The sequence below is a fragment of the Molothrus ater genome, chromosome 3 (genome assembly GCF_012460135.2).
Source record: "Molothrus ater isolate BHLD 08-10-18 breed brown headed cowbird chromosome 3, BPBGC_Mater_1.1, whole genome shotgun sequence".
NCBI lineage: Eukaryota > Metazoa > Chordata > Aves > Passeriformes > Icteridae > Molothrus > Molothrus ater.
In genome coordinates this window covers 93,764,848-93,787,376 of record NC_050480.2, presented here as the reverse complement: position 1 = coordinate 93,787,376, position 22,529 = coordinate 93,764,848, and the positions used below count along the sequence as shown (strand labels likewise).

Below are 22,529 nucleotides of genomic sequence, written 5' to 3'. Positions count from 1 at the left end.
GCTTGTTGAATTTCAAGGGAAAGCCCACTTCTCAAGTTTGTCCAGGTCCCCCCTGGATGGCATCAGGTCCTTCCACTGTGTCAGCTGCACCACTCAGCTTGGTGTCATCTACCAGCTTGCTGAGGCTGCTCTTGATCTCACCATGTCATTGATGAAGACATGGAAGAGCACCAGTCCCAAGAGTCAGGAGAGACCTGAAGGATGCCACTTGTCACCAGCTGCCACCTGGACATTGGCTGTAGTTCGCTGGCTCCATCCATCCAGCCAGTTCCTTACCCACTAAATAGTCCATCCATGTCTTTTCAGTTTGGAGATAAGGACATAATGTGGAACCATATTAAAGGCCTTAGAGAAGTGTAGGTAGACAGTCTTTCCTTGTTGACCATTGCTGTCATTCATTCCATCCTAGAAGGCCACCAGATTGGTCAGGCATGATTTGCCTTTAGTTAAGCTATGGGCACTGCCTTGGTCACTTTCTTGTCTTGTACGTGCCTTAGCAAACCCAGCATCACATACAAAACAAAGAAATAGGGATGTTTTTCTAGTGTGTCGTAGTGTAGATTGGTACGGAATGATTTGCCTTAGAGGCACAAGGTACAAGACATGAGAAAAGCACATCTTCCAAGGTGATGTCTTTTGCTGGACACTAACACTAAATACTGTGTATGTCATTTTTCATTTTTTGCTTTAGGCAGAATTTTAACTGATTCTTTTTTTTTGCAACTGCAAAATTTTGCTCTTACTTGATGGATATTCACTATGAAGATTTTCCTTCCATTTAGGAATTGCTTGAACTGTTGAATGACAGTAACTCCTGCTGAAGGAGTTAACAAAACAGTGTCCACGTACAGTAATTTAAAGGTGTTGATCTGCTTGCTGACATTTTCCTTTCTAATATTTTGCTTTCTAATCCAAAATTTGATAATTGTGTTTTACACAAGAAGACTGTATGGCTTCAGGGTGTGATTAGTAATGACATAAATGTCCTAATGAAACACACTATTTTTTCAGGATTTTTTTAAATTGGCTTGTTAGAAATTACATGTAACTGTTGTTTAAAAAAGCAGTGAAATGTGTCAGCTACACCTGTGTAACTTCTCTAGTTAAATTCCATGTACTTTCTTGGGCTCAGAACTGATACCTCCCTTAGTGTAACAGCACCAAAGGGAGTTAGTAGTGTGAGGAAAAATGAGAGTGAAATCTGCCTCCAGCATGCTGCCTGTCTTAGGCAGAGGTACAGGATTACCTTCTCTTGACATAATATCTTAGGGTTAGCGCAGCTTTTTTGAATATTTTCACCTCTGGGTATGACTGTGCCTTGTTGATTAAAAAGACCTTGAATAGTGCACATAGTGAAAATTGCATCATTGGGGTTCCAAATTTAAGTCTTAGTACAAAATAGTCAGCAGCTTAACCTTAGTAACAGATTACTTGTTATCCCCTTAAAAACATTAAAAATCCTGTATGGAATCAGATACCAAGTGGCTGTTCAGATCAAGTAACTCAGGTGAACACTCTGGCTAACATGATGGTATACTTCTAGATTTACATTTTTGTTAGGACCAAGAGTGCTAGAGAGAGTGAAAATTGATCCAGAGTTGAATGAGCAGAACTGGGATACTGAGACATTTTCCATGGATAGCTGCACTGATCAGTAGCAGTGAATTGAACTGTCCAATACAAAAATGCTTAATTAAAAGAAGAATTACAGAAAATACTAAGAAACCTTTTGAAAAAGACAGAAAATATGTAGCTGGAGTTGTAAAATATTTGCAGCCAGCTTGGGAGTTATTTAAAGGTATAGGAGGCTTACAGTATGCAGGCTACTTGTTTAAGTAGATTTCAAAAGGCTCCCCAAATGCTAAAATGCCTGGCTAAACAGCCGAGTAAGATATAGTATCTGAAATAAAACTTCATAGTTCTTGAATCAGATCTTTTATCTGAGTAATGAAAATAGAGAATAATAAAAAAATCTGGTGGATTTAACCTGTAATTATAATGAAGTGGGGAAAAAATTGATTAGTAACTCCCAACAGACATAAAACTATTGTAAAGTATTTCTTCAAACTCAGCAGGAAAGTTTGAGGAGTGTCTGGAAGATCAGTAGACAACCCAATTGAAAAAGGTGGCTTTGGAGTATATAAGGTCATAGCTGAATAATGGAATAGCTTGCACTCACTTTGGCAATGCTTAGAGAGCTCTTCATGCCAGAATGTTTCTTAATAAGGAATGTGACAGAGTGTACGACTCAAAATGAAGCATCAGTGGAAGAAATTGCAGTACATTGAGCAAACTGTGAACAAGGCAGCATGATCAAATGGCATTCATCCAAGTGTTGTAAGAGGAACTGGGGGATAAAGGAGCTAATGACTGCAGTGTGTTGCTTGTGGTTAGCATCATATTTCTGCTACAGGTAAGGAGGGTAGCTAGCGTGATATCAGCATTTTAAAAAGGCAGTGGCAGTATTTGAGGAACTTTATATCAGTGAGCTTTATAATTTCAGGGAAATTATAATGGAGACCAGAATTGATTTCATTGTTCCCTCTGTAAAGTCAAAGGCTTTGGGAGAGGCTGAATTACCTCTGAATAAAATGGGAAATTTCATAAGAAACAATTGGGAAGAGTTAGAAAAAAGAGGGAAAAAATGTTTGTTTTGTTAATAGGAGTAACCAGTTGAATTGCACAAGGATCTCTTACATTGGTGGACAGTTATAAGGAAAAGGGTATGATAACGAGATGACCAGGTTAGTAGATGTTTAAACTATACTTGGGTTAGTATAGTGTCTAGCTATTTTTAAAAAGTCGTAAATGCTCAGGTTTTGAGTTATGTGGGCTGAAATTGTACATGAAATTCTGTGTAGGTAAATGTCAAGTAATCTAACCCACTGAGAAGTAAAAAAGGGGCATTTTTGTAGGTAACAATTGGCTCTGAAGTACTTCTTAACCAATCATGAGTGAAAGGTGGAATTATCTGGTACCTAAAGATCAATGCAGTTCTCTTAAGCAGTGAAAACAACAAATCCACTGTCAAGATTTTCTAGGAAAGGAGCAAAGAAGAAAACAGAAACAACATTCTGCATCTGTAGAAATTTGTGAGAAGTATGCATTTTGAGTATTCCTCATAGTGTGTGTATCCCCATCTCAACCGGGTATAATAGACTAGAAGAGGTTCAAAGAGAATCATCAAGAGGGATTTAAATGCTTGAAACAGCTTTCATGTGAAGAAAAATTAAGCTGACTAATTTTTTTGCTTGTTCTGCTTGGGAAAGGAAGACCATGGAAGCACACAACAGGAATCTATGCAATCATGAGGGAATAGGGAAGGGTTACTTATTACTGACTTCTGAGTACATGAACTGGAGAAGTAGAGTACTAAGAGCAAAAGGTGCCAGATGGAATCATAGTTAACAAAAGGAGATACCCCTGTAATTCAGCTGAGATACTTTCTGCTGCAAGATGTTGTTGATTCTATATAGCAGTCTTGATTAAAAAGCAAGCAGGGAGAAGAAGAGGGTAGGAAAAGCTGAACCACAAAAATATGTATTTAACTTATTCACCCATGGCTCAGGACCTGCAGTAGGTGCAAGTAGTTGGAAGCAGAAGTTGAATATGCAATAAATATTTCTGTGTGCATTGTTTATACTTCATCGTAAACATATGTTGTTGGTTGTGATTTTCTTAGTCTTTTCTATTAGAGTATATCAGTTTCATTCATTATTTCTAAATGCATTTTCAACAATGTAAAGACAAATGTAGTAAGAAAAAACACACTTAAACCATAATCAAAGCAGCTGTATAGTTTGTCTCTCAGAGAATTTGTGTGAGACAGCTCTTAATTGCAGTATTTAAAGCCCAGGGGGAACAGTGCCGTGCTTTAACGAGTGCTGTCTCCGTGCTCTGGAGCACCTTCACTTAAGAATACCCCATGCCATGATATTATGGGAAAATCTCTGTAAGGGTGGATATTGTAGTAGAGAAATCTGAAGTTTTCTGTAGTATGACAGAAAATTTTTACTTAGTTGATGCTAACACTGAAATTTTAATTTGCATTATATGTTAATTCACGTCAGTGTCAGATGTGGAATTAAAAATCCAGCATATTAAGTTGCAATTGTTCTTCAGACAGTTCGGAACTGTTGCTTTTATATGGAAAAATTCAGAATACATTTGGTTATTAGTCATGTAAATAATCCATTTTAGGACCCTTTCTGTGTATGGCATACAGTTCATGTCAGAGAAACTACCCTTAAATTTATGAGTATCAGTAAAACAGTTGAAAATAGTTACTACATGAACTCAGGTCATAATTTTTAATAGCTTGCTAACTTACTGTTAATAAGATGTTGACAGATACTTTTATTTATTTAGGGAAATAATAATCACCACTGCATTGATGGACTTACTGATGAAATGATAGTTAAATACTGATGTCAATAAAATAAATACTGGGGAAAATACGTGCATCTGGTTTACTCCTCTAGTTTGTGTTGATTAATAACTCAGCTTGAAATCAAGACTTATCTTCACTTGTTCTCATTTCAGCTTTGGATAGATCACAGTCCAAGAGAGATGGAGGTTTTAAAAGTAATTGGAGCTTTGATCATGCAGAAGAAAGTGAAGGAGATGCAGAGAAAGAGTAAGGATGCTTTTATCTAGGCTATTGAAAGTATAAATGTGTATTTATAATTAAATACTTATTTTCTGTAATTTATGAATAAGAAATAATATATTATATTTTAAACTTTCAGTGATTAAGAAAAAATATTTCAAATACGTTACTCTTTTAAATAGTATTGCCAAATAGGAGTTCATTATAATGTAAGCTTTATTGGGAAAATGGGGCTTACAACACAGGGCATAGTAGATTTCACAAGAGTTGCAGTTGTCTTTGGATCTTCTGTGTAAGTGTAAGGAGCACAGACAAGCAATATGTGAACATACAGAATAATGAAGTTAATAGGTAGGGTATCCAAGCAGCTTCAGCTTTTCCTTCCTTTAATGATGATGCTACTCAGAACTTGACAGTTATAGTTCAAGTACTGCAGTGGCTTTAGGCCTTCATCAAGTTCAACTGAGCTTAAAGATTCTAGGTTTTTCTTCCTCTGTTTATTTCACTGAATGGAGTTAAGGCTTTTTTTTTTGTCCTTATAACTTAATCCTTTACTTGGTATGTTTGGATTTTGGCTAAAACTTTAATCCTGTGTGTATAGTTTGAATGCATACTTTGTCCTTGTGACATTTTATTGTTACTAATATGTTTTCTCAATATGAATATATTTATTTTCAAAATTACTAATGAATTGTAAAAGAACAAGTGTCATGCACAAAGAATTCATGTCAATTTATTTGTTATTCCTAGATATTTGGAGAGTAGAATCTGCAAATTTAAAAGGTATGCTGTGGTTCTCTAGTAAGAAGTCGCCGAAACCTTTGATTAAGTACAAAAATAATTCATATATGAATTTGTATCATCTAATATTCTGCCAAACACTATGGATTGGAAGGGAGGTAGGAAAATAGACATAACCACAGAGGCTGCTGCAGCAGCAGGCTGTGCTGTAATCTTAATAAAACATTAAGAAATGTGAAGTTTTAGTAATTAAAAAATGAATGCAAGAGTTCATTAAAGTGTGAGGTAAGCATTAAGAGCGCTTGTCAAAACAGAACTATATTGGAAGTTAAAAGTACTTTTTAAAGGGTTCACAAACTAGGGGCATTTTAGTTTTACAGAATTAAGGTCGTGTTGTTCCCTAGCAACTTTACGTCCATTTGTAGTACACACAAATATGTTCTAAGGGCAGTACATACCATACGGTTACTATTTCCATTTTACTTGCCTTCAGAAATAAGTCACATTTGAAAACATAGCAGCTTTTTTTTCTACTAGTAATTTACTGCTGTTTTCCATCAGTCTCCAGCTGATGTTGACTTAAGAACATAGAATGAAAAATGTATAGAGTAATGATGCTAAAAATAAAAGTTAGAAAAACTATTATGAAACATAATCTTTATGTAATTGTATCTGATTTTAAGATTGTATGTCTGGGTGATTTTTCATTTCTTTCAAATATTCTCCACAATAAGCAGTTTTTCCATAGCTAGAATTGAATTTTTATTGCCTACTTAGATCATTTATGATTTGCTTTTATATCTGTGAATTATGCAGAATCTTACTCTGAAGTATAAATAGAAGAGTAGTTGAAAATTGATTTAAACTGGCGATCTTGTCTTCTTTACTTACTCTGATACCATTTGAGGCAATTTCTTATTCCCTCCAAACTGCCACATGTTTTAAGCCACCCACTATTTACTATTGGTAACACCTGGGTTTGTTTATCTTAAAGACATAGTAAGCTTTTAGCATTTTGAAATAATTTATATTTTTTGCTTTTTTGATGCATTTTTATTTCATACAGCAAAACATTGACAGAAGGGAATCTTCAGAAAACAAGTAACAGTAAATTTTCCTTCTTTTTTTTATTTCTAAATTTCCTTTACCGTTAGTAGAAGATTTCAAAGATTAGCATCTCTAATTCATGTAATTGTTCCAGAATAAAGCTTTGTGTCCCTCCCAGTATTTTGAGTATATTGTGCAGTAGGTAGGTATTTGCTGTAGTGTGCTGATACTAACTATACTCTTTGACTCTTACATGCTTTCTTTATGGCAAGAGCTGTGAGTCTGAAGCAAGCAGCTGGATGCATCTCCTGCTTGTTGTGGAGGCACTGGGGTTATGATGCCTGACTTTATCAGAGTTTTTTCCCTCTTAATGGCAGACACACAATAGGCTTGTTTTGAACTAGCCTAAGAATAACATCTCAGCACTTAAAGGAGTGGCTGTATTCTTGTATTACCGCATGAGACCTGTGCTAATGATGTTGGTCAGCACTGGATTCCTGCTTGGATGATCTTTTCTTCAGTAAGATGAACACAAAGTATGTGGTTAATGACCTCCTACCACAGCAATTTTTAGAACAGGTAGATTATTTTAAAAGAAGGGTGTCATTTAGCTTACCTCAGACATAGGTGAGGTGAGTCATAATGGTTAAGATATCAAATAATGAACACAAAAAGACTAAAAAATGTTTGTAAACTGAAGAAGCTTTGGAAAAATAATGATCACCCAACACTATATAAATTTAAATTGATGCCAGAGTTGATACTCAGTGTGGAACAAGAGTTATAGAAATTGAGAATGGGAATTAACAAGTATCTTATCCCAAAGCAAACACCTGCAGATAATGCTCATCCATTTGAAAGAGTAAAAGTGACGTTTTTGATGTTGTAAAAGATTTGATCTACTCAGGATGGTAGCAAGTGGCTTGAGACTTTCCTTGCTTTATAATTGGAGATCCCATAGGAAATCTACCTTTATGGAGAACCACAGAAGAAAAGACCAGTTGGTCAGTTGAGCACACTGAAATCTGTGTAGTCCACCACAGAATAAATGGTGGAAATTAAGCTGATCTTGTATAGCAGAAGATATGAAAGGATGGCAGACTTAAACAAACCTGGCCAGATTAATATATTTGAATAATTTGTGACATTAACATGTTATAAGATGCTTTCTGGTGTTACAGATGACTCTCTTGAGCTGTCTTGGATAATTTATATTTACTGCCTTTGGAATATCTCTGTAAATGTTTTGAAATACATCAGTATGCTCCCCAGTGGTTTTGTAAATGGATGGGCCCAGATTTCTTTTGTCTGTCATACTGTTTTCTTTATAGTCTAGACTTCTGCCTTCCACTGAGATAACAGTAGCCTTATCAAAAATAAGGAATACAAATAAATGGGCTTAATATATTTGTACTACAGTGTCTTTACTTAACTACAATTTTCTTTCAAAAAGCTTTAGTTTTGTCCCTTCTATTTAGAGGAATAAACCTCTTTTTTCCACGTGTTGATAAATGGAAAAGCATTGTACTGTGTTATATATTTACATTGGGTATTGTACTGTGTTATATATTTACATTGAGCTTTTTTCCACTGCTTATAAAATTTGTATTACTTCGTCAAAAAATCCTCCCATAGTTATATAGATGTTTTATGCTTCTTTTTTGAGCCCATTAGTAGGGCACTGCAGCCTTTAAATTGATGAAAACTTTTTAAATTATGGCTAATTTTAATGGAATGGCACTGTAAATGAGTTAATAATAATACTGCTACTTCTCTTGTGCCTCTGATAGTGCAGCTTTTTTAGTGTGCTGCCTACCACTATGTAATTTAAAACAAAGAATGTACACAGTGTGCTGTGAAGGCAAATACGTCAGCCTACTGGTTTTATATGTAATAGTTTTCAGAAAGAAATTCCAATTATGTTTGAAATGTGACTGGATCAGTTGATAGAAATGTGCTTGCAGCTTATTAGAGTGTAACCTCAATGGTCAGCAGAGGTTTAAAGTTTGGGTTGCTTGTAGAAAGTAGTGAAAACATAGCCTGTTAATCTCAGCTGTCTAACTAACTATTGCATAGCTCTTAATGTTTTAAAACATCAAACAAATGGCAAGTGATTAGAGGTAAGTAAACAGTAATTTTTGTTTTCTTGTTCAATGCCTAAATATGAATGTGTAATTATGAACTTCCCTTAAGAACTCTGTGTAGGTAAATCACTTCTATTTCCCCCCCCCCCCCCCCCCATATTAGTAGAGAGTTAACATTCATTTGTTACAGAATTTTAAGGAATGTATTGAAAAGTTAGAAATTATGTTCCGATATGAAAATAACCAGGAAACCCATGGTTCCTTGGTTAAAATTGACAGAGTGTGGAGACATCCTCCCAGCAAGACAACTGAGGTTTCATTTCAGGGATGTTAAAAATATTACTGACTGGTATGTTGGGGGAGTGGTATAGTGTTTGTTTTGGGTTGCTTTTGGTTTTTTTTCTGCCTGTATAAATTGCATCATTGAAGCAGGCAGCAGGAAGCATGTGATACATGAGCAAATAGACATTGCTTGGTTGCTATGTATTCTGCTCTCTGAAAAAACAACCTTTCTGGTTCTGATGCGTATGCTTCACATTCCTTAAGATTAAAAAGTATTGGTTCACTTAAAACTTCCAAATTGCTAATACTGCTCTAGTCATGTTGCATGGTAAGAGTTACTCTTGTTCATTGTGATTTGAGCCTTGGCTCAGTGTTCTGGTCATTTGCAATGTGTTAACCTTCTCTTACCTCCCCCCTCAATTGCCCTTGGTTAAAATGGTTGCAGTATTGAAGCATGTTGAAATCCTAAAAGTATCAACACAGTACAAAGGTGTTTTGAAAATAGCCATCATTTTTGTATGAACTAAAGCTAAAGAGCAAAAGCATTTAGAGGTGAAATGATTTGACTAGGACAGCACTGTAGGCAAATGCCAGAGCTGCAGATACTGTAGGTTGCTGCTCATGTCTGTGTTGCAGGGTTTTGTTTATTTTTTAGGATGTGGAAAATTTCTGAAATTGCTAAGCTCTGTGTCTGCTGATGAATGTTTGAGAAGGCTCCATGAGCCTCCCTTGAAAGGATAATTTGTTCTGAAAGAGAATGATAAAAAAATGTTGCAGGATGTAAAAATTTAATATCCATGGGTAGTCTGTACAGAAGTACAACTGTACTCTTTTGCCTTTGTTTGAAACTAGTGATGAATCTATTACACTGTTTACCATTGAGGACCTAGAATTGTGGTGTGCTGTAAATGAATGGAAAATACAACAGTGCCACTGGCTATATGTTCACATTTACATCATTCTTCCCTTTTCAAAATCAACTGTATGCACAGTCTTAACTCCTGAAGTTTCAGAGTCTGTAGATCTCACCCAACATTTTAATTTTATTTTTATTTGCTCTAGGGATATTTTTATTGCATAAGATGGAAGAATAAATTGTAACATGAAGGGAAGTGTTGTGAATGGAAAAAGTTGTTAGGAACTTGAGGGATGGAGCACTGAGTAATTAGTTGATTTATATATGAAGAGCTAAAGTCACTGTATGTATTGCAAGCCAGCATGTCAAGCTGACACAGCTAAGAAAAGTATGTGTCTCTTGTGTAGTCCTTCCCTTTTAACACCTGGCATAACTGCTTTGATTTTAAGGAATTTCTGCCTGAGTGATCTTGATTAAAACTTTTCAAACCATGCAATTACAAGTTGGCTAAAAGTTGTATTGTTTTTTTGTCGCCAACATAGGAGTAACCTTATCAGGATTGATGAAATGGGATTGTCTGCAGGTTGTTCCTCCTGGAAGCAAGAATGTTAGACTAATCTAGCTGCTGTCAGTATGAAGTGTGTGGTTAGGGTTTAAATTTAAATATTTAAGATTACTTGAGGATAACTGCCTGTTACTGAAAAGAATGGTTTTAGAGTGTCATAGAGTGACTTTTTTTTTTCTTTTTGTTCTTTTTTTTCTTTTACTTTTTTTTTTTGTCTTCTTCCCCATTCTAATGGTTGGGGATTACAGGTATTGAAAGTGCTAAAAAAACCACATTTTAGTAAGCAGTAGAACCAAACTGAATATGTTCTTTTTAGTCTTTTTAGGAGCACATACTGTGGTAGTAATTGCTGTGGGGTAAAATGTAGTTACATTAAGTTCTTCTCCTAAAGCAGTATGAAGTCTGCAGTTTTAAACTACATACTTGAACATTGATAGGCATAAGCAAAGTAAGATCATGTTTTATAGGTTAATGAAGTTTTGGACTCAATTTATGCAGAGAGTGTAGGATCTTTTATAGTGTCAGTAATATTGTTTTAACCATATTGAACGTTCAGTAGCATTGTCTGTTTTGAATTAATCCTTTTAGTTTTGCATTTTGCAAAATAATTTGATTTGCACTTTAAGTTCAGGTTCACATTATGCATTTGATCACTCTGTTGTTCATTTCATGTTCCTGTTTTATGCATATTTATACAATGTGTATATGATGCATTTAAATGTAGAGGGAAGGGGATAAAAAAGCCTTTTGCATTTAAAATGTTTGTGTGTGCTCTGTTGGATTACAGTGTATGTGCTTTTCTCTCCCGCACCGTTCTAGCGAGGCAAATCTGCTCAGTTTAGATGACAGTGATGGGTCTTTCAGTCCCAATGAAGAAAAAAAGGTAAATAATTGGTTTATCTTGTGGTGAAAATGTATCTTTAAAGCTTTTTAGGTTCTTAAACAGTATTGCATAGCCATGTGTCCAGTGTAAAGAAATGAAAGTTTCTGTTGTGTTTTAGGAATATATGCCCAAGCTGTTTATCTGTCTACCCTTAAAATTTTTGTTCCCCTCTTGATCTCTATAGTATTCTGAAAAATACGAGCAAGATAACTAATTCTAAGTTTAGACAATTATCATAAATAGTGTACTAAATATAAAATATATATTGTATTTTGTTTAGTAAGATGTAGTAGTATAGGTGTAGACAGTGTGTATTTTCTATGAAATTTGGTATAAAAGCAGTTTGAAAATGGAGCCAAAGTAATATTTATATTAATATATTTTGCATTAATTTTCTCCTTTTAACTTCTACACAATTATGCAATTATTTTAATGTATGTGATTTCTGTTGTGACAGTCAATTCGTTGTCGACCTGGAACTATCGGCAGCAGCAGCGATGCCATAAAAGCATATGCAAGGCGAGGCAAAGCTGGAGGTTTCAAACTTTTAAAAGGGAATGCAATTGGCCTCAACATGATGGGAAATAGCAAGAAACTGAGGTAATGCATTTAATTTATGTGTCCTTGCTTTGATCATTGATACAAATCAATACACGATCAACAGAACTTCAAGTCCATATACCTTGTGTGCTGTGCATTTTAATAAGCTGTACTGTACAGTGCTTCTGAGTAAAGAGGGAAACCTAGATTGTTAGGGTTTTTTCTCTTAAAAAATATCTAACACCACATTAGTAAAGTACCAGAAGACTGTTAAAATGGATTTAGAGCATTCAGTGACGTATTTATTAATACCTTAACCCATGTTGCCTGCATGTGTTACTGTTCCCTCTGTACAGTGATAGCAGGTAGGAAAATAGTTTTTACATCCCCATCCAGACTCACTTCTTTCTGTGATGCTGAATTGCTAAGGTTAACTCAGGATGTGTTTTCTGGTTTTCTTACTGCAAGATATATTTTGATTTTGGATTCACAGACTTTTTTTTAAAGATTCAGCAAATAGCCATACTTGTATAGGCTAGCTTGAGGCTGTCGCTTGCGTTTAGAGCAGACAGGAACAGTTTTTAAGCATTCACTATTGTACAGTAACTATTGCTTGTTACTGTTGTCCCTAGCTTGTAAGAGACTGCTTTCTTTATTTAGTATCTAATAAAAAGTGATATATTGACCTAACTTTCTCAGGGGGTGTTTCATATTGCTAAAGTGCACTCACTTTAAAGGTTGGTAACCTTTGCAGGAAAGAAAAGTTTGTAAGATACATTGGATATTTGATGACTGGCCCATCTATAGCTGGGTATCTGTAGCTACATGAGGGATGTCCTTGTCTTCATTTGTGTGGTTTATCACCATCTGGAAACTAAGCTCTAAATAAGCCACTTACCTTCTTGTCCCCTCCAGTAAGAGAGGGACAAAGGCAGAGGCTGTGGGTTGAGATAACCATTTACTGAAAGCAAACAGCAGTGGAGTAAGAAATGCACAGTGACAGCAGAAATATTAATAACAAAAGCATACAGAAGTAAAGGATGGTGCTTTATGCACAAGAGGTATTTGCCACTTTGACTTAGTTCCATGTGGCGTGGGAGAAAGACAAGATGGTGGGCACTCCTCACAGCTGGCTCTCCCCATCCCTGAGCCTGAGACAATGGAAAACAGTGAGAGACAAAATCATGGAAGTGAGATCATCTATGCTGTGCTGCACTGCTGCTCCACTGCACCAGGCTTGGGCTCAGGCTCAGCTTAGGCTCACTTCTGCCGCTGCTTTGGACTACTCTGCTGGGCTCAGTTCCACACAGCTCTGCTGCTTTTCAGAACCACATCCTGGGGTAGCATCTCACAGGAGTGGGAGGGTGCTGAGTGGCAGCAGCAGAAGATGGAATCTGCAGGGCTGATCCCAGCAACTCAGCCCTGATGAGGAGAGTGAGACAAAAATGGCACACCTCTGGAGATATGGTCCTTATTCTTCCCCCTGACACAACCCCCAGCCTTGATTTCAGCGGGGCAGAGTAGCAATGTAGCTGTGCCCACAACGTAGCCCCAAGCTCTGGCCCCTCTCTGCAATCAGGACTCTTGTATGCTCTAAGCACTATTAGTTCGTGGGACCATCTTACCAAAGGCACTTGAAAAAAATAAATCCTCTAAGTTCTGTGTGATATATCTTCTTTCCTGCTTTTTCCTTCAAGCCCTGATTTCTTAAGATAAACTGCTGGACTATTATGTGGAACTTAAAAAAGTTTTCTTAAAAATAAAATTTATTTATTAATGAAAGAGGATTTTTTTAATAGGTTATTTTTACATTTACACAAATCAGCATGGTACTTCATTGTCCTTGATTTATCTATGCAAATAATGTTTTGTCTTTAATTTTTTTTTTTTTTTGTATACACAAGAGATTTGTAAGATGATATCCAGATTTCTGCCTTGCACATCTTCAAATTCACCAGTTCTTACAGAATCATCCTGGTCATTTCCACTCTTTAGTATTCAGTTCTTGAACGTAGATTTGTAATTGTTACTTTTACCTTTATGTCAGGGCTCATTTGCTCTGTTGAAGAAATCTGTGCATCTACATTGTACTTGTTCTTTGTTTTGAGCACACATTTAAAATAAGATTCCTCTAATTCACTGGTAGCTACAATTTTCCTTCGTCTGACTATGGTATTTGTAGTGAAATCCAACCTTACCATTTAAGTTTTTTTTTTTGTTGAAGCAGTCAAACTTGACTGCACATGTATGTTTATACATATTGTCTGTGTATGTTTTTTTTAAGTTTTTGTTTTAAGGTAAATAGTTAATGAGGTTTTTTTAGATGATCTACGGATGTAGTTCAGACGTTCTGTTGCATGGATTGGAACTGCCTTCTATTGACAAATAATACAATATAAACCTAAGACCTAGTAGGATTTATAAAATTCAACTAAAAAAAGTTAAATCTGTTGCATGTAAATGGGCAGCCACCTTTTGTCTAGTACTGAGATGCATTCTGAATTTAAATGAAAAATATGCGTTCACCCTTTTCTTAAATAAACTGTCATTAATGAAGGACTTTGTTATGAATAATGGATGTGTACAGAACACTGTGACTGCTTCTCACATTTTGGTCACTGCATTTTGTGGTTATGCTCCCAAGTGATTATCTCGATTTAATGACATTGGGATATTTGTTGTACCTTTCCTTATGTATATCAGTAAAGGTCTGGGCTCTAGCCACTTTAGTGATGATTGCTGGTTTGTTCACTTGGATATGCAGAATGGAAGGTGCTTAATAGTTACTCTTTCAGTATTTAGACTCTTCAGCTAGAGGAGATTCTGAAAGTTGATAATACATTTAAACTGCTAAATTAAATACAAGAAGATCAGGTATTTGATCTTTATCTATTATTTGATCTTTATCTATTCGTGGTGATTTTATCACAATGTTCGTGTGATTTTATCACAGTCTTTTTCCATCTAATCTGCAGAATAAGGACAAAAAATTTCAGATCAATGGGGCTTGGCTCAAAGGAGTGTTATTCTGGTAGAATAGTCCCTAAAATTCAGAGAATAAGAGATAGAAAGAAGGGATATACAAGTACAGTGAGAAGAAATATCTGCTGTACTTGTCAGAGAAATTGAAACCAACCAAAAGGTTACCTGATTGAGCAAATCCAGTATCAAACCATTAACCTAATTAGTTTTGATTTGATTGTATTTTTTTAAGTATGAGGTCTTACTTTAAATAGTTTTATCTTTGCTAGCTTTCAGTAACTTGTATTAAGGCTCTTTTAGATTTTCTTTGATAGAATTTTGTTAAAAACATTATTTGATGAACAGCAGAATTAATGTAGTCTGTAGTTGTGAGTTTTTGAAATATTGTTCTTCCTTTACTTCTAGCTCCATCCATTTGTCCAGTTCAAGTTTTTTTTTTTGTTTTGTCTCTTGAATATGTGGTGGTAAGAATTTCTTAGGACCACCTGATGGTAAAACCTTGTTTTTGTCAGAGCCTAGGCTTCAAATGTTCTGTGGTTTCTGAGCTAACATTGATGAAACATTTATTGTTAAAATACTGTAAATTATTTTTAGAACATTTGTTCTTTCAAGGAACTTTCTGACCTTTGCATCACCCTGCTTTTAGTGTGTTATGCTAATTTTCAAGAAATTGTGCTGAAACTTGCAAACTCAAATTTCAGTTCTGATGTGCCTGTTTTGCAACTTGCTAGGACTTTATGATTGTATTTTGTGGTTTCTTCTGTGTTGGGTATGTTCCATTCAGAGAACAAGATTATAGAGCAGATTGTGTTTTAGAGCTGTCCTAGTTGGAAACGTGTCTGACACCATATGAACCATTTAAGTGTGCTATCTAGAACAGTCTGCTTTGACTCAGATCTGATCCCTGAGCAGTCTGTGATATTCTGTTCCAGCACCTACTGGAGTTTTCACTACGTGACTGAGGCAGAAAGCAAAAGTGCTGCTTAACAGTTTTTTTTTCTGCTGTGGGGGCACACGACAGAGTTTCACAATCATGATGGTTTGGCAAAGGTCAGATCCAACAAACACAGTGGTAAAACAGGAGATACATATGCTTGCTTGCTTGCTTGCTTGAAGTCCTTAGGTCTTAAGTATTTGAGAGGGCATTCCTGCACTCTGCTTCTGGTTTTTTTTTTCTAGTATCTTTTTCAAAGACATGAAATGGGAAGCTAAAGAGGATTTGAGACATTCTAAAGTATTTAGGGCAAGTAGCTGTCAGCTTTTTATTTCTGAGGTGGCAAATTAGATGGAAGGTTGTAGATTGATCTAGATGATGACTGACCAGCTGGAGTTGCATGGCCTTGACTGAGATGCATCTGAGATGAATGTGTTTGCTTTGAGGAGGTTGGTGTTTGCATGGATATTATTAGTTTTCAGGATGTTGGACTGTTAACTCAAATGGTTTATGATGTTTTTGAATTTCATATTTTAGAGAAGAGGATTTAACTCCTTGGGTTTGATGAGTCTTGTTTTGTTATGTTTGTGGTTATGTTAGGGGGCAGTCAGAAATGCTCTGAAAGCTTCTCATCTTGACTTATGTAAGGCTACCAAAAGGGTTTGTAATGCTAAACTGAAATTAAAAAGCACTGTAACAGTTTACTCATTTTCTTCTTTTGGGGGGAGTGTAAAGCAGGGATTAGGAATTGGTTGCCAGTTTTTTTTGAATTGTGGTACTTTGGGTTTCTTTTCATTGTTCATAACAGGACAAATGGCAAGATAATATTTCTGAGAGATATTATTAGGAATAATTTTTCACATAATTTAGGATAATTTAGAATAATGTAGGAATGATTTTTCACATAATTTTCTTAAGTGCAATTAATATTTCCAAGCAATTTGAAAAGCAGAGTTTAAGCGCTGTATTTCCATAGTTTGAGACAATTTATATCATCAGCATGCTGTCTATTAAAAGTTGTGTGATTTTTGAACATTTCAAGCATAGTATTGTGTCCTGTCACAGCAGCGTGCAGGATAATTCTTTAGGTTTAATGATCTCTGAAGGAGCCCTGTATTATTGATCTATTGTATCTTAATGTCAACTTTTACTAGAGAGAGTAATGGTAAGAAATCTTCTCTCCATAATTACTGGTTTTACATAATAATGAGATAAAAGTCAAAAGGTAGCAAATGAAGAAACCCAAGAAATGCTAAGATACATTGGTGAATAGGAGTCCTGTTGAGATATGAGTACTGGCGAATTCTTTTTTTTTTCTTTGTGAAATGTGTTGATTTTTTTCACTTACAAGTCATCTTGCATCCATAAATTTTCTGTGTTCACTTTTTTTTATGAGGGACATTCCTGAATTCAGTCTGTTCATGGTTTGCCCCTTAAGTCGTATTAAAGAAGTTAAGATTATGCCTCAATAAAATAAGAGATGAAAGTATAAAATTAGTTATAAATGGTTACAAGTCATTAAAAAGGCTGTATCTTTTCACAGTACAGGGTTGAGTGAAAAAAAATCTTTACCTTTTTTCCCCAGGAAAAAAATTGTGTATATTCTTACATATCCATTTTATTACAAGGCTGAATGTTTATATGCCTGTAAAGTGATCCTAACAATATGTATTATTGATTCAGAAATACTTTATTACTTGGTGTTGTGTGTCTGGTCTTGTAAAATTAGGACACCAGATGTTTTACCAAAGACTGTACAAACACACCAGAGTCTTTTCTTAAACATTTTCTATATGTTTGCAGTGAAAATGCTCAGAATATATCTGGTCCTGTAACTGTGGTACATGGCAGACGTTTTCACCACGCACACGCACAAACAGCCGTAGTAAAAACAGCAGCCCAAAGGTAAGACTAATTACATGTGTTTCTGCAGGTGTTCAGTTGTAAAAATTCTCCCTGGTTTTGTATGTAATGATTTTCCTTATGCTATGAAGTGCTTTAAGAAAATCATAGGGGTGCATTCTTGATTATGAGCTTTGACCTTAATTACTGAAGTTTAATAAAAACGATTAGGAATTACTATCATATAACACTAGAATTTAGTATTTTTAAAGAACATTGGCAGATAGTAGGAGAGCACCTGCTAATATAAATATTTTGAGAAAATACTTTGAAATAGACAAACATAGTTTGCAGTAGAAATTCACCTAACTGACAACATGATCAGCAACTACTAAGTCACACCACCTTCAGCTTGTGTAAGATCCATGTAAACATTAAATCATAGATCTGAACATTGTATATTACCTCTATATAATATATATCGTGTAAAACATAAATTGCAACATCTAACAGAAGCAAACTTTTGCATCTATGTAAACGATTTTTAGAAAGGATGACTGGAAACCAGGGAATCTTACTGAACTATGCTGAATTGAACTTAATTGATTTGAAACTTGAAACCCTGTCAAACTTCTGTAACTTGTAGGGTTGGTTCCAGGTGTTTTGTACACCTAATGTGTTTCACATGAGATAGCAACTGTTTTAAGGAATTTTCTTTCAAAGTTTATCATTCAGAGCTCTTTTTGTTTATGAATTCTGTGGATTTCCACCATCCTTCATGAGTGCTTTATCCTGTCTGCATTTTGTAGCTTCCTTCTTCTGCAATCTTTTTTTTTCTCTGTTTTTAAGTATAGATTTTTTAGGATCATATACAGACATTATCTTTTTGGTTTTTTTCATCCTACTTCCCTTGATTTGATGACTTCAGAAAAAGAAAGCCCATATTCTAACGTGAATGAATGATGTGATCCAAACTTGTATTAGAGTAATCTGGCATTGAATAAACAGACTGAAAAAGGAATTTTTCAGTCACAAAATAATAGGCTCATAGAACAGTTTGGGGTGAAAGGGACTTTAAATGCTATCTAGTCCAATCCCCCTGCCATAAGCAGGGATATCTTCAACTAGATCAGGTTGCTCAGAGCCCCATCCCACCTCACCTTGAATGTTTGCAGTGGTGGGGCAACTACCACTTCTCCAGTCAGCCCATTTCAGTGTTTTACCACCTCATTGTAAAACACTTCTATCTAGTCTGGATCTACCCTCTTTAGTTTTAAACCATTACCCCTTGTCCTATTGCAACAGGCCCTGCTAAACTGTTTGTCCCCATCTATCTTTTAGGCCCCCTTCAAGTACTGAAGGCCACAATAAGGTCTCCCTGGCGCCTCCATTTCTCCAGGATAACAAGCCCAACTCTTGCAGCATTTCTTCACAGGGCAGTTGCTGTCTTATCCTGTCCTTGAGGACTTAGGCTGTTGCCTCCTTCTGTTTCCAGCTGTACTGTAGCCTGTAAATGCCATATAGGTGTATGTATATGTGGTATATAGGATGGACATTTCCTTCCCCTTAGTAATAGTAGATGCAGTAGTAGGTATCTCTTTTCAGTTCTTTACATTTCTTGCCATCAGTGTGAGGCTGATGACTAAAAAATGGGCAGTTTTTACCATGAGTTAAGGTGAAAGATGGGGTTGATGTTACCACTGTGGTTTAGACTGAATCAGCTGTGCTTTTGCTTGCATGAAGTCCTTTTTAGAATATTTTTGTTCAATGTCCCATTGAGGAAAATGTGGGCCATCTCTACTGGTGGGTTTTGTTTGTGTGTGTTTGTGCTTGCTTTTGTTTATTTGGGAGAGAGGAGTTGTTTGTGGGGTTTTTTGTTATTCTGAAGGATAAAATTTTGATTTGCAGTGCTAATGAAAATTATTTGAAGTAAGCAAAATCATGCAAGACTGCTCTGATTGTTAACATGATCATTCTCATGCACTTGATTAAGCTTTGTTGTGAAATGGTTCTTCAAACAGCCAGTCAAAATGGCTTCATCTTAGCAAGTTCAGTGCCATAGGTTTCTTCAACCTGCTCCAGAGATTCTTAATCTTCAGTGGATGTTGGATTTGCCTGCTTGCCTTTTTTGCCTGTGGGATTTACTTCTTTATAAGCCTGCAATGTAATGTGAAGAAAAAAGGCATGTGTGACACAGAAAGAAAACTAATACGTAATATAGGCAAGCTGAATATTGTGTGCAGTAATTGGATAGTAGTCATCTTGAGTGTTCTAAATATGTTTTCTCTTAGGATTGTTATTGTAGCTCATTTACATTAGCAACAGACAATTAACTCTTATGCTAGGAATATTTTTGGAGTTCTAAAGGCAGGAAACAGTCATAACAGTCCCAGCAGTGCTTTGTTACTGGAGGATATCAGAACCAGCATGATCTAATTGACTGAGGGTGAGCTTTACATAGGAACTTTGCAATGAGGTTTAATTCCAGTAGCTTCTGACTCAACTGACTGCTTTCTAAAAGCTTCTAAATCTGTTTCTGAGTTAGAGGATTGAAAATTAATAAAATGTGGCTTCCTGACAGACTTCAGAAGAAGAGAGATTTCAGGGCTACTTGATGTTGAAAACATAGGTTTCTGAGTGAGAAGGCAGTAGTCAGAAAAAAGCCAACTAAAATAGGATTATGTAAAACTGACCATGATATAAAATTCCAGACCATATAAACTGGATATTATAGTTTGGTCATGTATTTTCACTTGTGTAGGAATTTTTTGATACCCTTTTTTGGCTAGTCTTTACTGACATTAGGCAGTAGTTGAGTTTAAAAGTAAATGCTGGTGATGATTCTTGAAAAAGGACTATTGGCAAAAAATGTGAGTGGCAAACCAAGAATAACATTCTAGGTATTATATCAACACAGAAGAGGTGATAGCATGGAAATTGAGCTCTAAATTTTTGGGTTTTGTTTTGCTATGCTAATTTCCAGGTGACTCAAAGTTGTGTTCTATTAATTTTTTGCATTTGTAGATTGTTTTATGGCATGGTGATCAGAAACAACATAGGGAAAATAATTTTATCTAATATATTGTACATAAATCAATGGTAGGTTCTTGAAAGGATAATCAGAAATAAAAACATTATTTAAATAAGTTGAGCAACTTTAGTCTCTGGCACTGATGTAACAGATTCCATGACTTACACTGGGTTCTTTGGGTGGGGATGGTGTCACATGGAGCAAGCTGATTATGAACTCAGTTATAATCTCTATCAGATTGAATTTGTGTATGATTTGTACTGCATTTCTTATCTCCTGCAATTTTTTTGCACATACATGTTAATTTAAAGTCTGTCTGAGAATCTCTTGGACTCATGTAAAATGCAAGTTTCTAGCACAACAAAATTTGGTATTTCCAAATAATATTATGATATATATTCATGTTTTTTTCTAGTGGAATCTGGGGATTAAATTAAAATTTGTTAATGTCTGATACAACAGATTTTCAGATATAGCTTGCTCTAGTGTTGTAGTTGGTTCACACTATTTTGCTTCATTTAAAGCATAGTTCTGTCTTATGCTATGGACTGACTGTTCTTCCAGACTTGGCATTGAAATATCATGTATGTACTGCATGTTCAACAAATCTTATGCATGAGCTACATGAAGCAGTAGGGACAGTGATCAATCCAGAATTCTCATCTCTTAATCTTCGTGAGGTATAAAAATGAGAATTCCTTTAAATGCATTATATTGGTGCGGAATTCTAAAATAAATAAATAAGGCATCTGATGTAATGTCAGTGCATAGTATCAGGCATTCTGGAATTTTTTTCCTGCTGTTAAGTTTCCTTAGCATTAGTTATGTGTTCCTTAACAGAGTGACTCTTTAAAGCACCTGTAAACAGTTAATCCAAGTTACATACTAGCTGTGCAAAGGATGCAGAGATGCAGGGTATGGCTCCATCCACACATGGTTTGGATCTGACTGGATTGATAACTGGAGGGTGACCTGCACAAAAGCAGTGTTTATTGTTAGTAAAGGCTAGCTCCAGCTAGGAGCAGCTCTCCACCTTCACACAGCACTGGCTCATTACCTACCAGCCCAGTTTTTAAGTTGTCACGGTCACATTCAATTTTGAAGTCCTTTTACTCTCTTCCCAGAGCACTGTGGAGATGGAATGTACTTTCATACTGCACTCTGTAGGATTACCAGGACTACATTCTTACCTGCTTTGCTTCCACTCCTGCTGTTTTCTGAGTAGCAAGAGAATTAGTTTGCTCTATTCTTGTGAGCATACTTTTCACTGCTTGTGAAAAGGAAGGGAGGATGAGTTTTTATTACTGTGTAATATCATTACTCTGTTTAGTTTGGCTGAAGTAAAACAGGAAACAATTTGAATTTGTTCTGTTTTAGAATACAGTTAATGTAATGCATGCATGTCAGAGGTTTGTTAGGCTTTTGATGTTTGGGAGGAACAGTCACACAGATTAAAAGCTTACAGCATTCCATATTGCAAATTTTGAAAAGATAGAAGATATGTAGATGCTATTTTCAAATTGTCTGTGTGCTAAGCTTAGTTAGATTTATTTTTATATCAGTCTTGGTGTACAAAGGACCAGAATTGTGAGCATCAGCTACATTCATTTCTATGTTAACTCATGTTAATGGAGATGCTTGTAAACTAGTGGCTCTAGTTCCTGGGCTCTTTTGGGAGATTTTTTTTTTTTTTGGCCTAAACCTCAGAAGAAGGTTTCCATTTATCCTTCTGTAGCCTTTCCATGTGGTTTGTTAAATATTTAAGGATTGTTGCTGAAATTTGTTTCTCAATTTAAACACCTATTTCTTATTAGTTGGAAACAAGTTCTTACATATTTTTTTTTTCTCTTTTGCATGGCAGTTAGGGATTGTTTTAGTGGTTGACCTCTGTCTTAGAAGTCTTTGCTGACCTTAATGGTTCTGTGATTGGAAGTGAGGCTTGATTATAATTAGTGTATTAGAATTCTATCTTAATGGCTTCTGCATTGTAAGTGAATTGAGATGACCAGGTCAAGTTCAGAGTCAATCAAATTCTACTTGTCAAAAAAGAGTCAAGTCAATGTGGTATTTAGACCACTGACTGTTGCTGTCTGTGAAGTAGTGTTTGTGCATTTCTAATTACTTTGACAAAAA

At 35.6% G+C, this 22,529-nt stretch overlaps 1 protein-coding gene across 2 annotated transcripts in view; it reads left to right on the top strand.

Moving 5' to 3' along the window:
• The window catches only part of SENP6 (SUMO specific peptidase 6), a 72,075-nt gene that overhangs the window by 13,517 nt on the left and 36,029 nt on the right, over nt 1–22,529 (top strand). For both annotated transcript variants that reach the window (XM_036379638.2, XM_036379639.2), the window contains exons 2-5: nt 4,543–4,636; nt 11,004–11,067; nt 11,525–11,667; nt 17,327–17,428. In XM_036379638.2, coding sequence (XP_036235531.1) covers nt 4,543–4,636; nt 11,004–11,067; nt 11,525–11,667; nt 17,327–17,428 — 403 coding nt within the window. The remainder of the gene's footprint in view (nt 1–4,542; nt 4,637–11,003; nt 11,068–11,524; nt 11,668–17,326; nt 17,429–22,529) is intronic.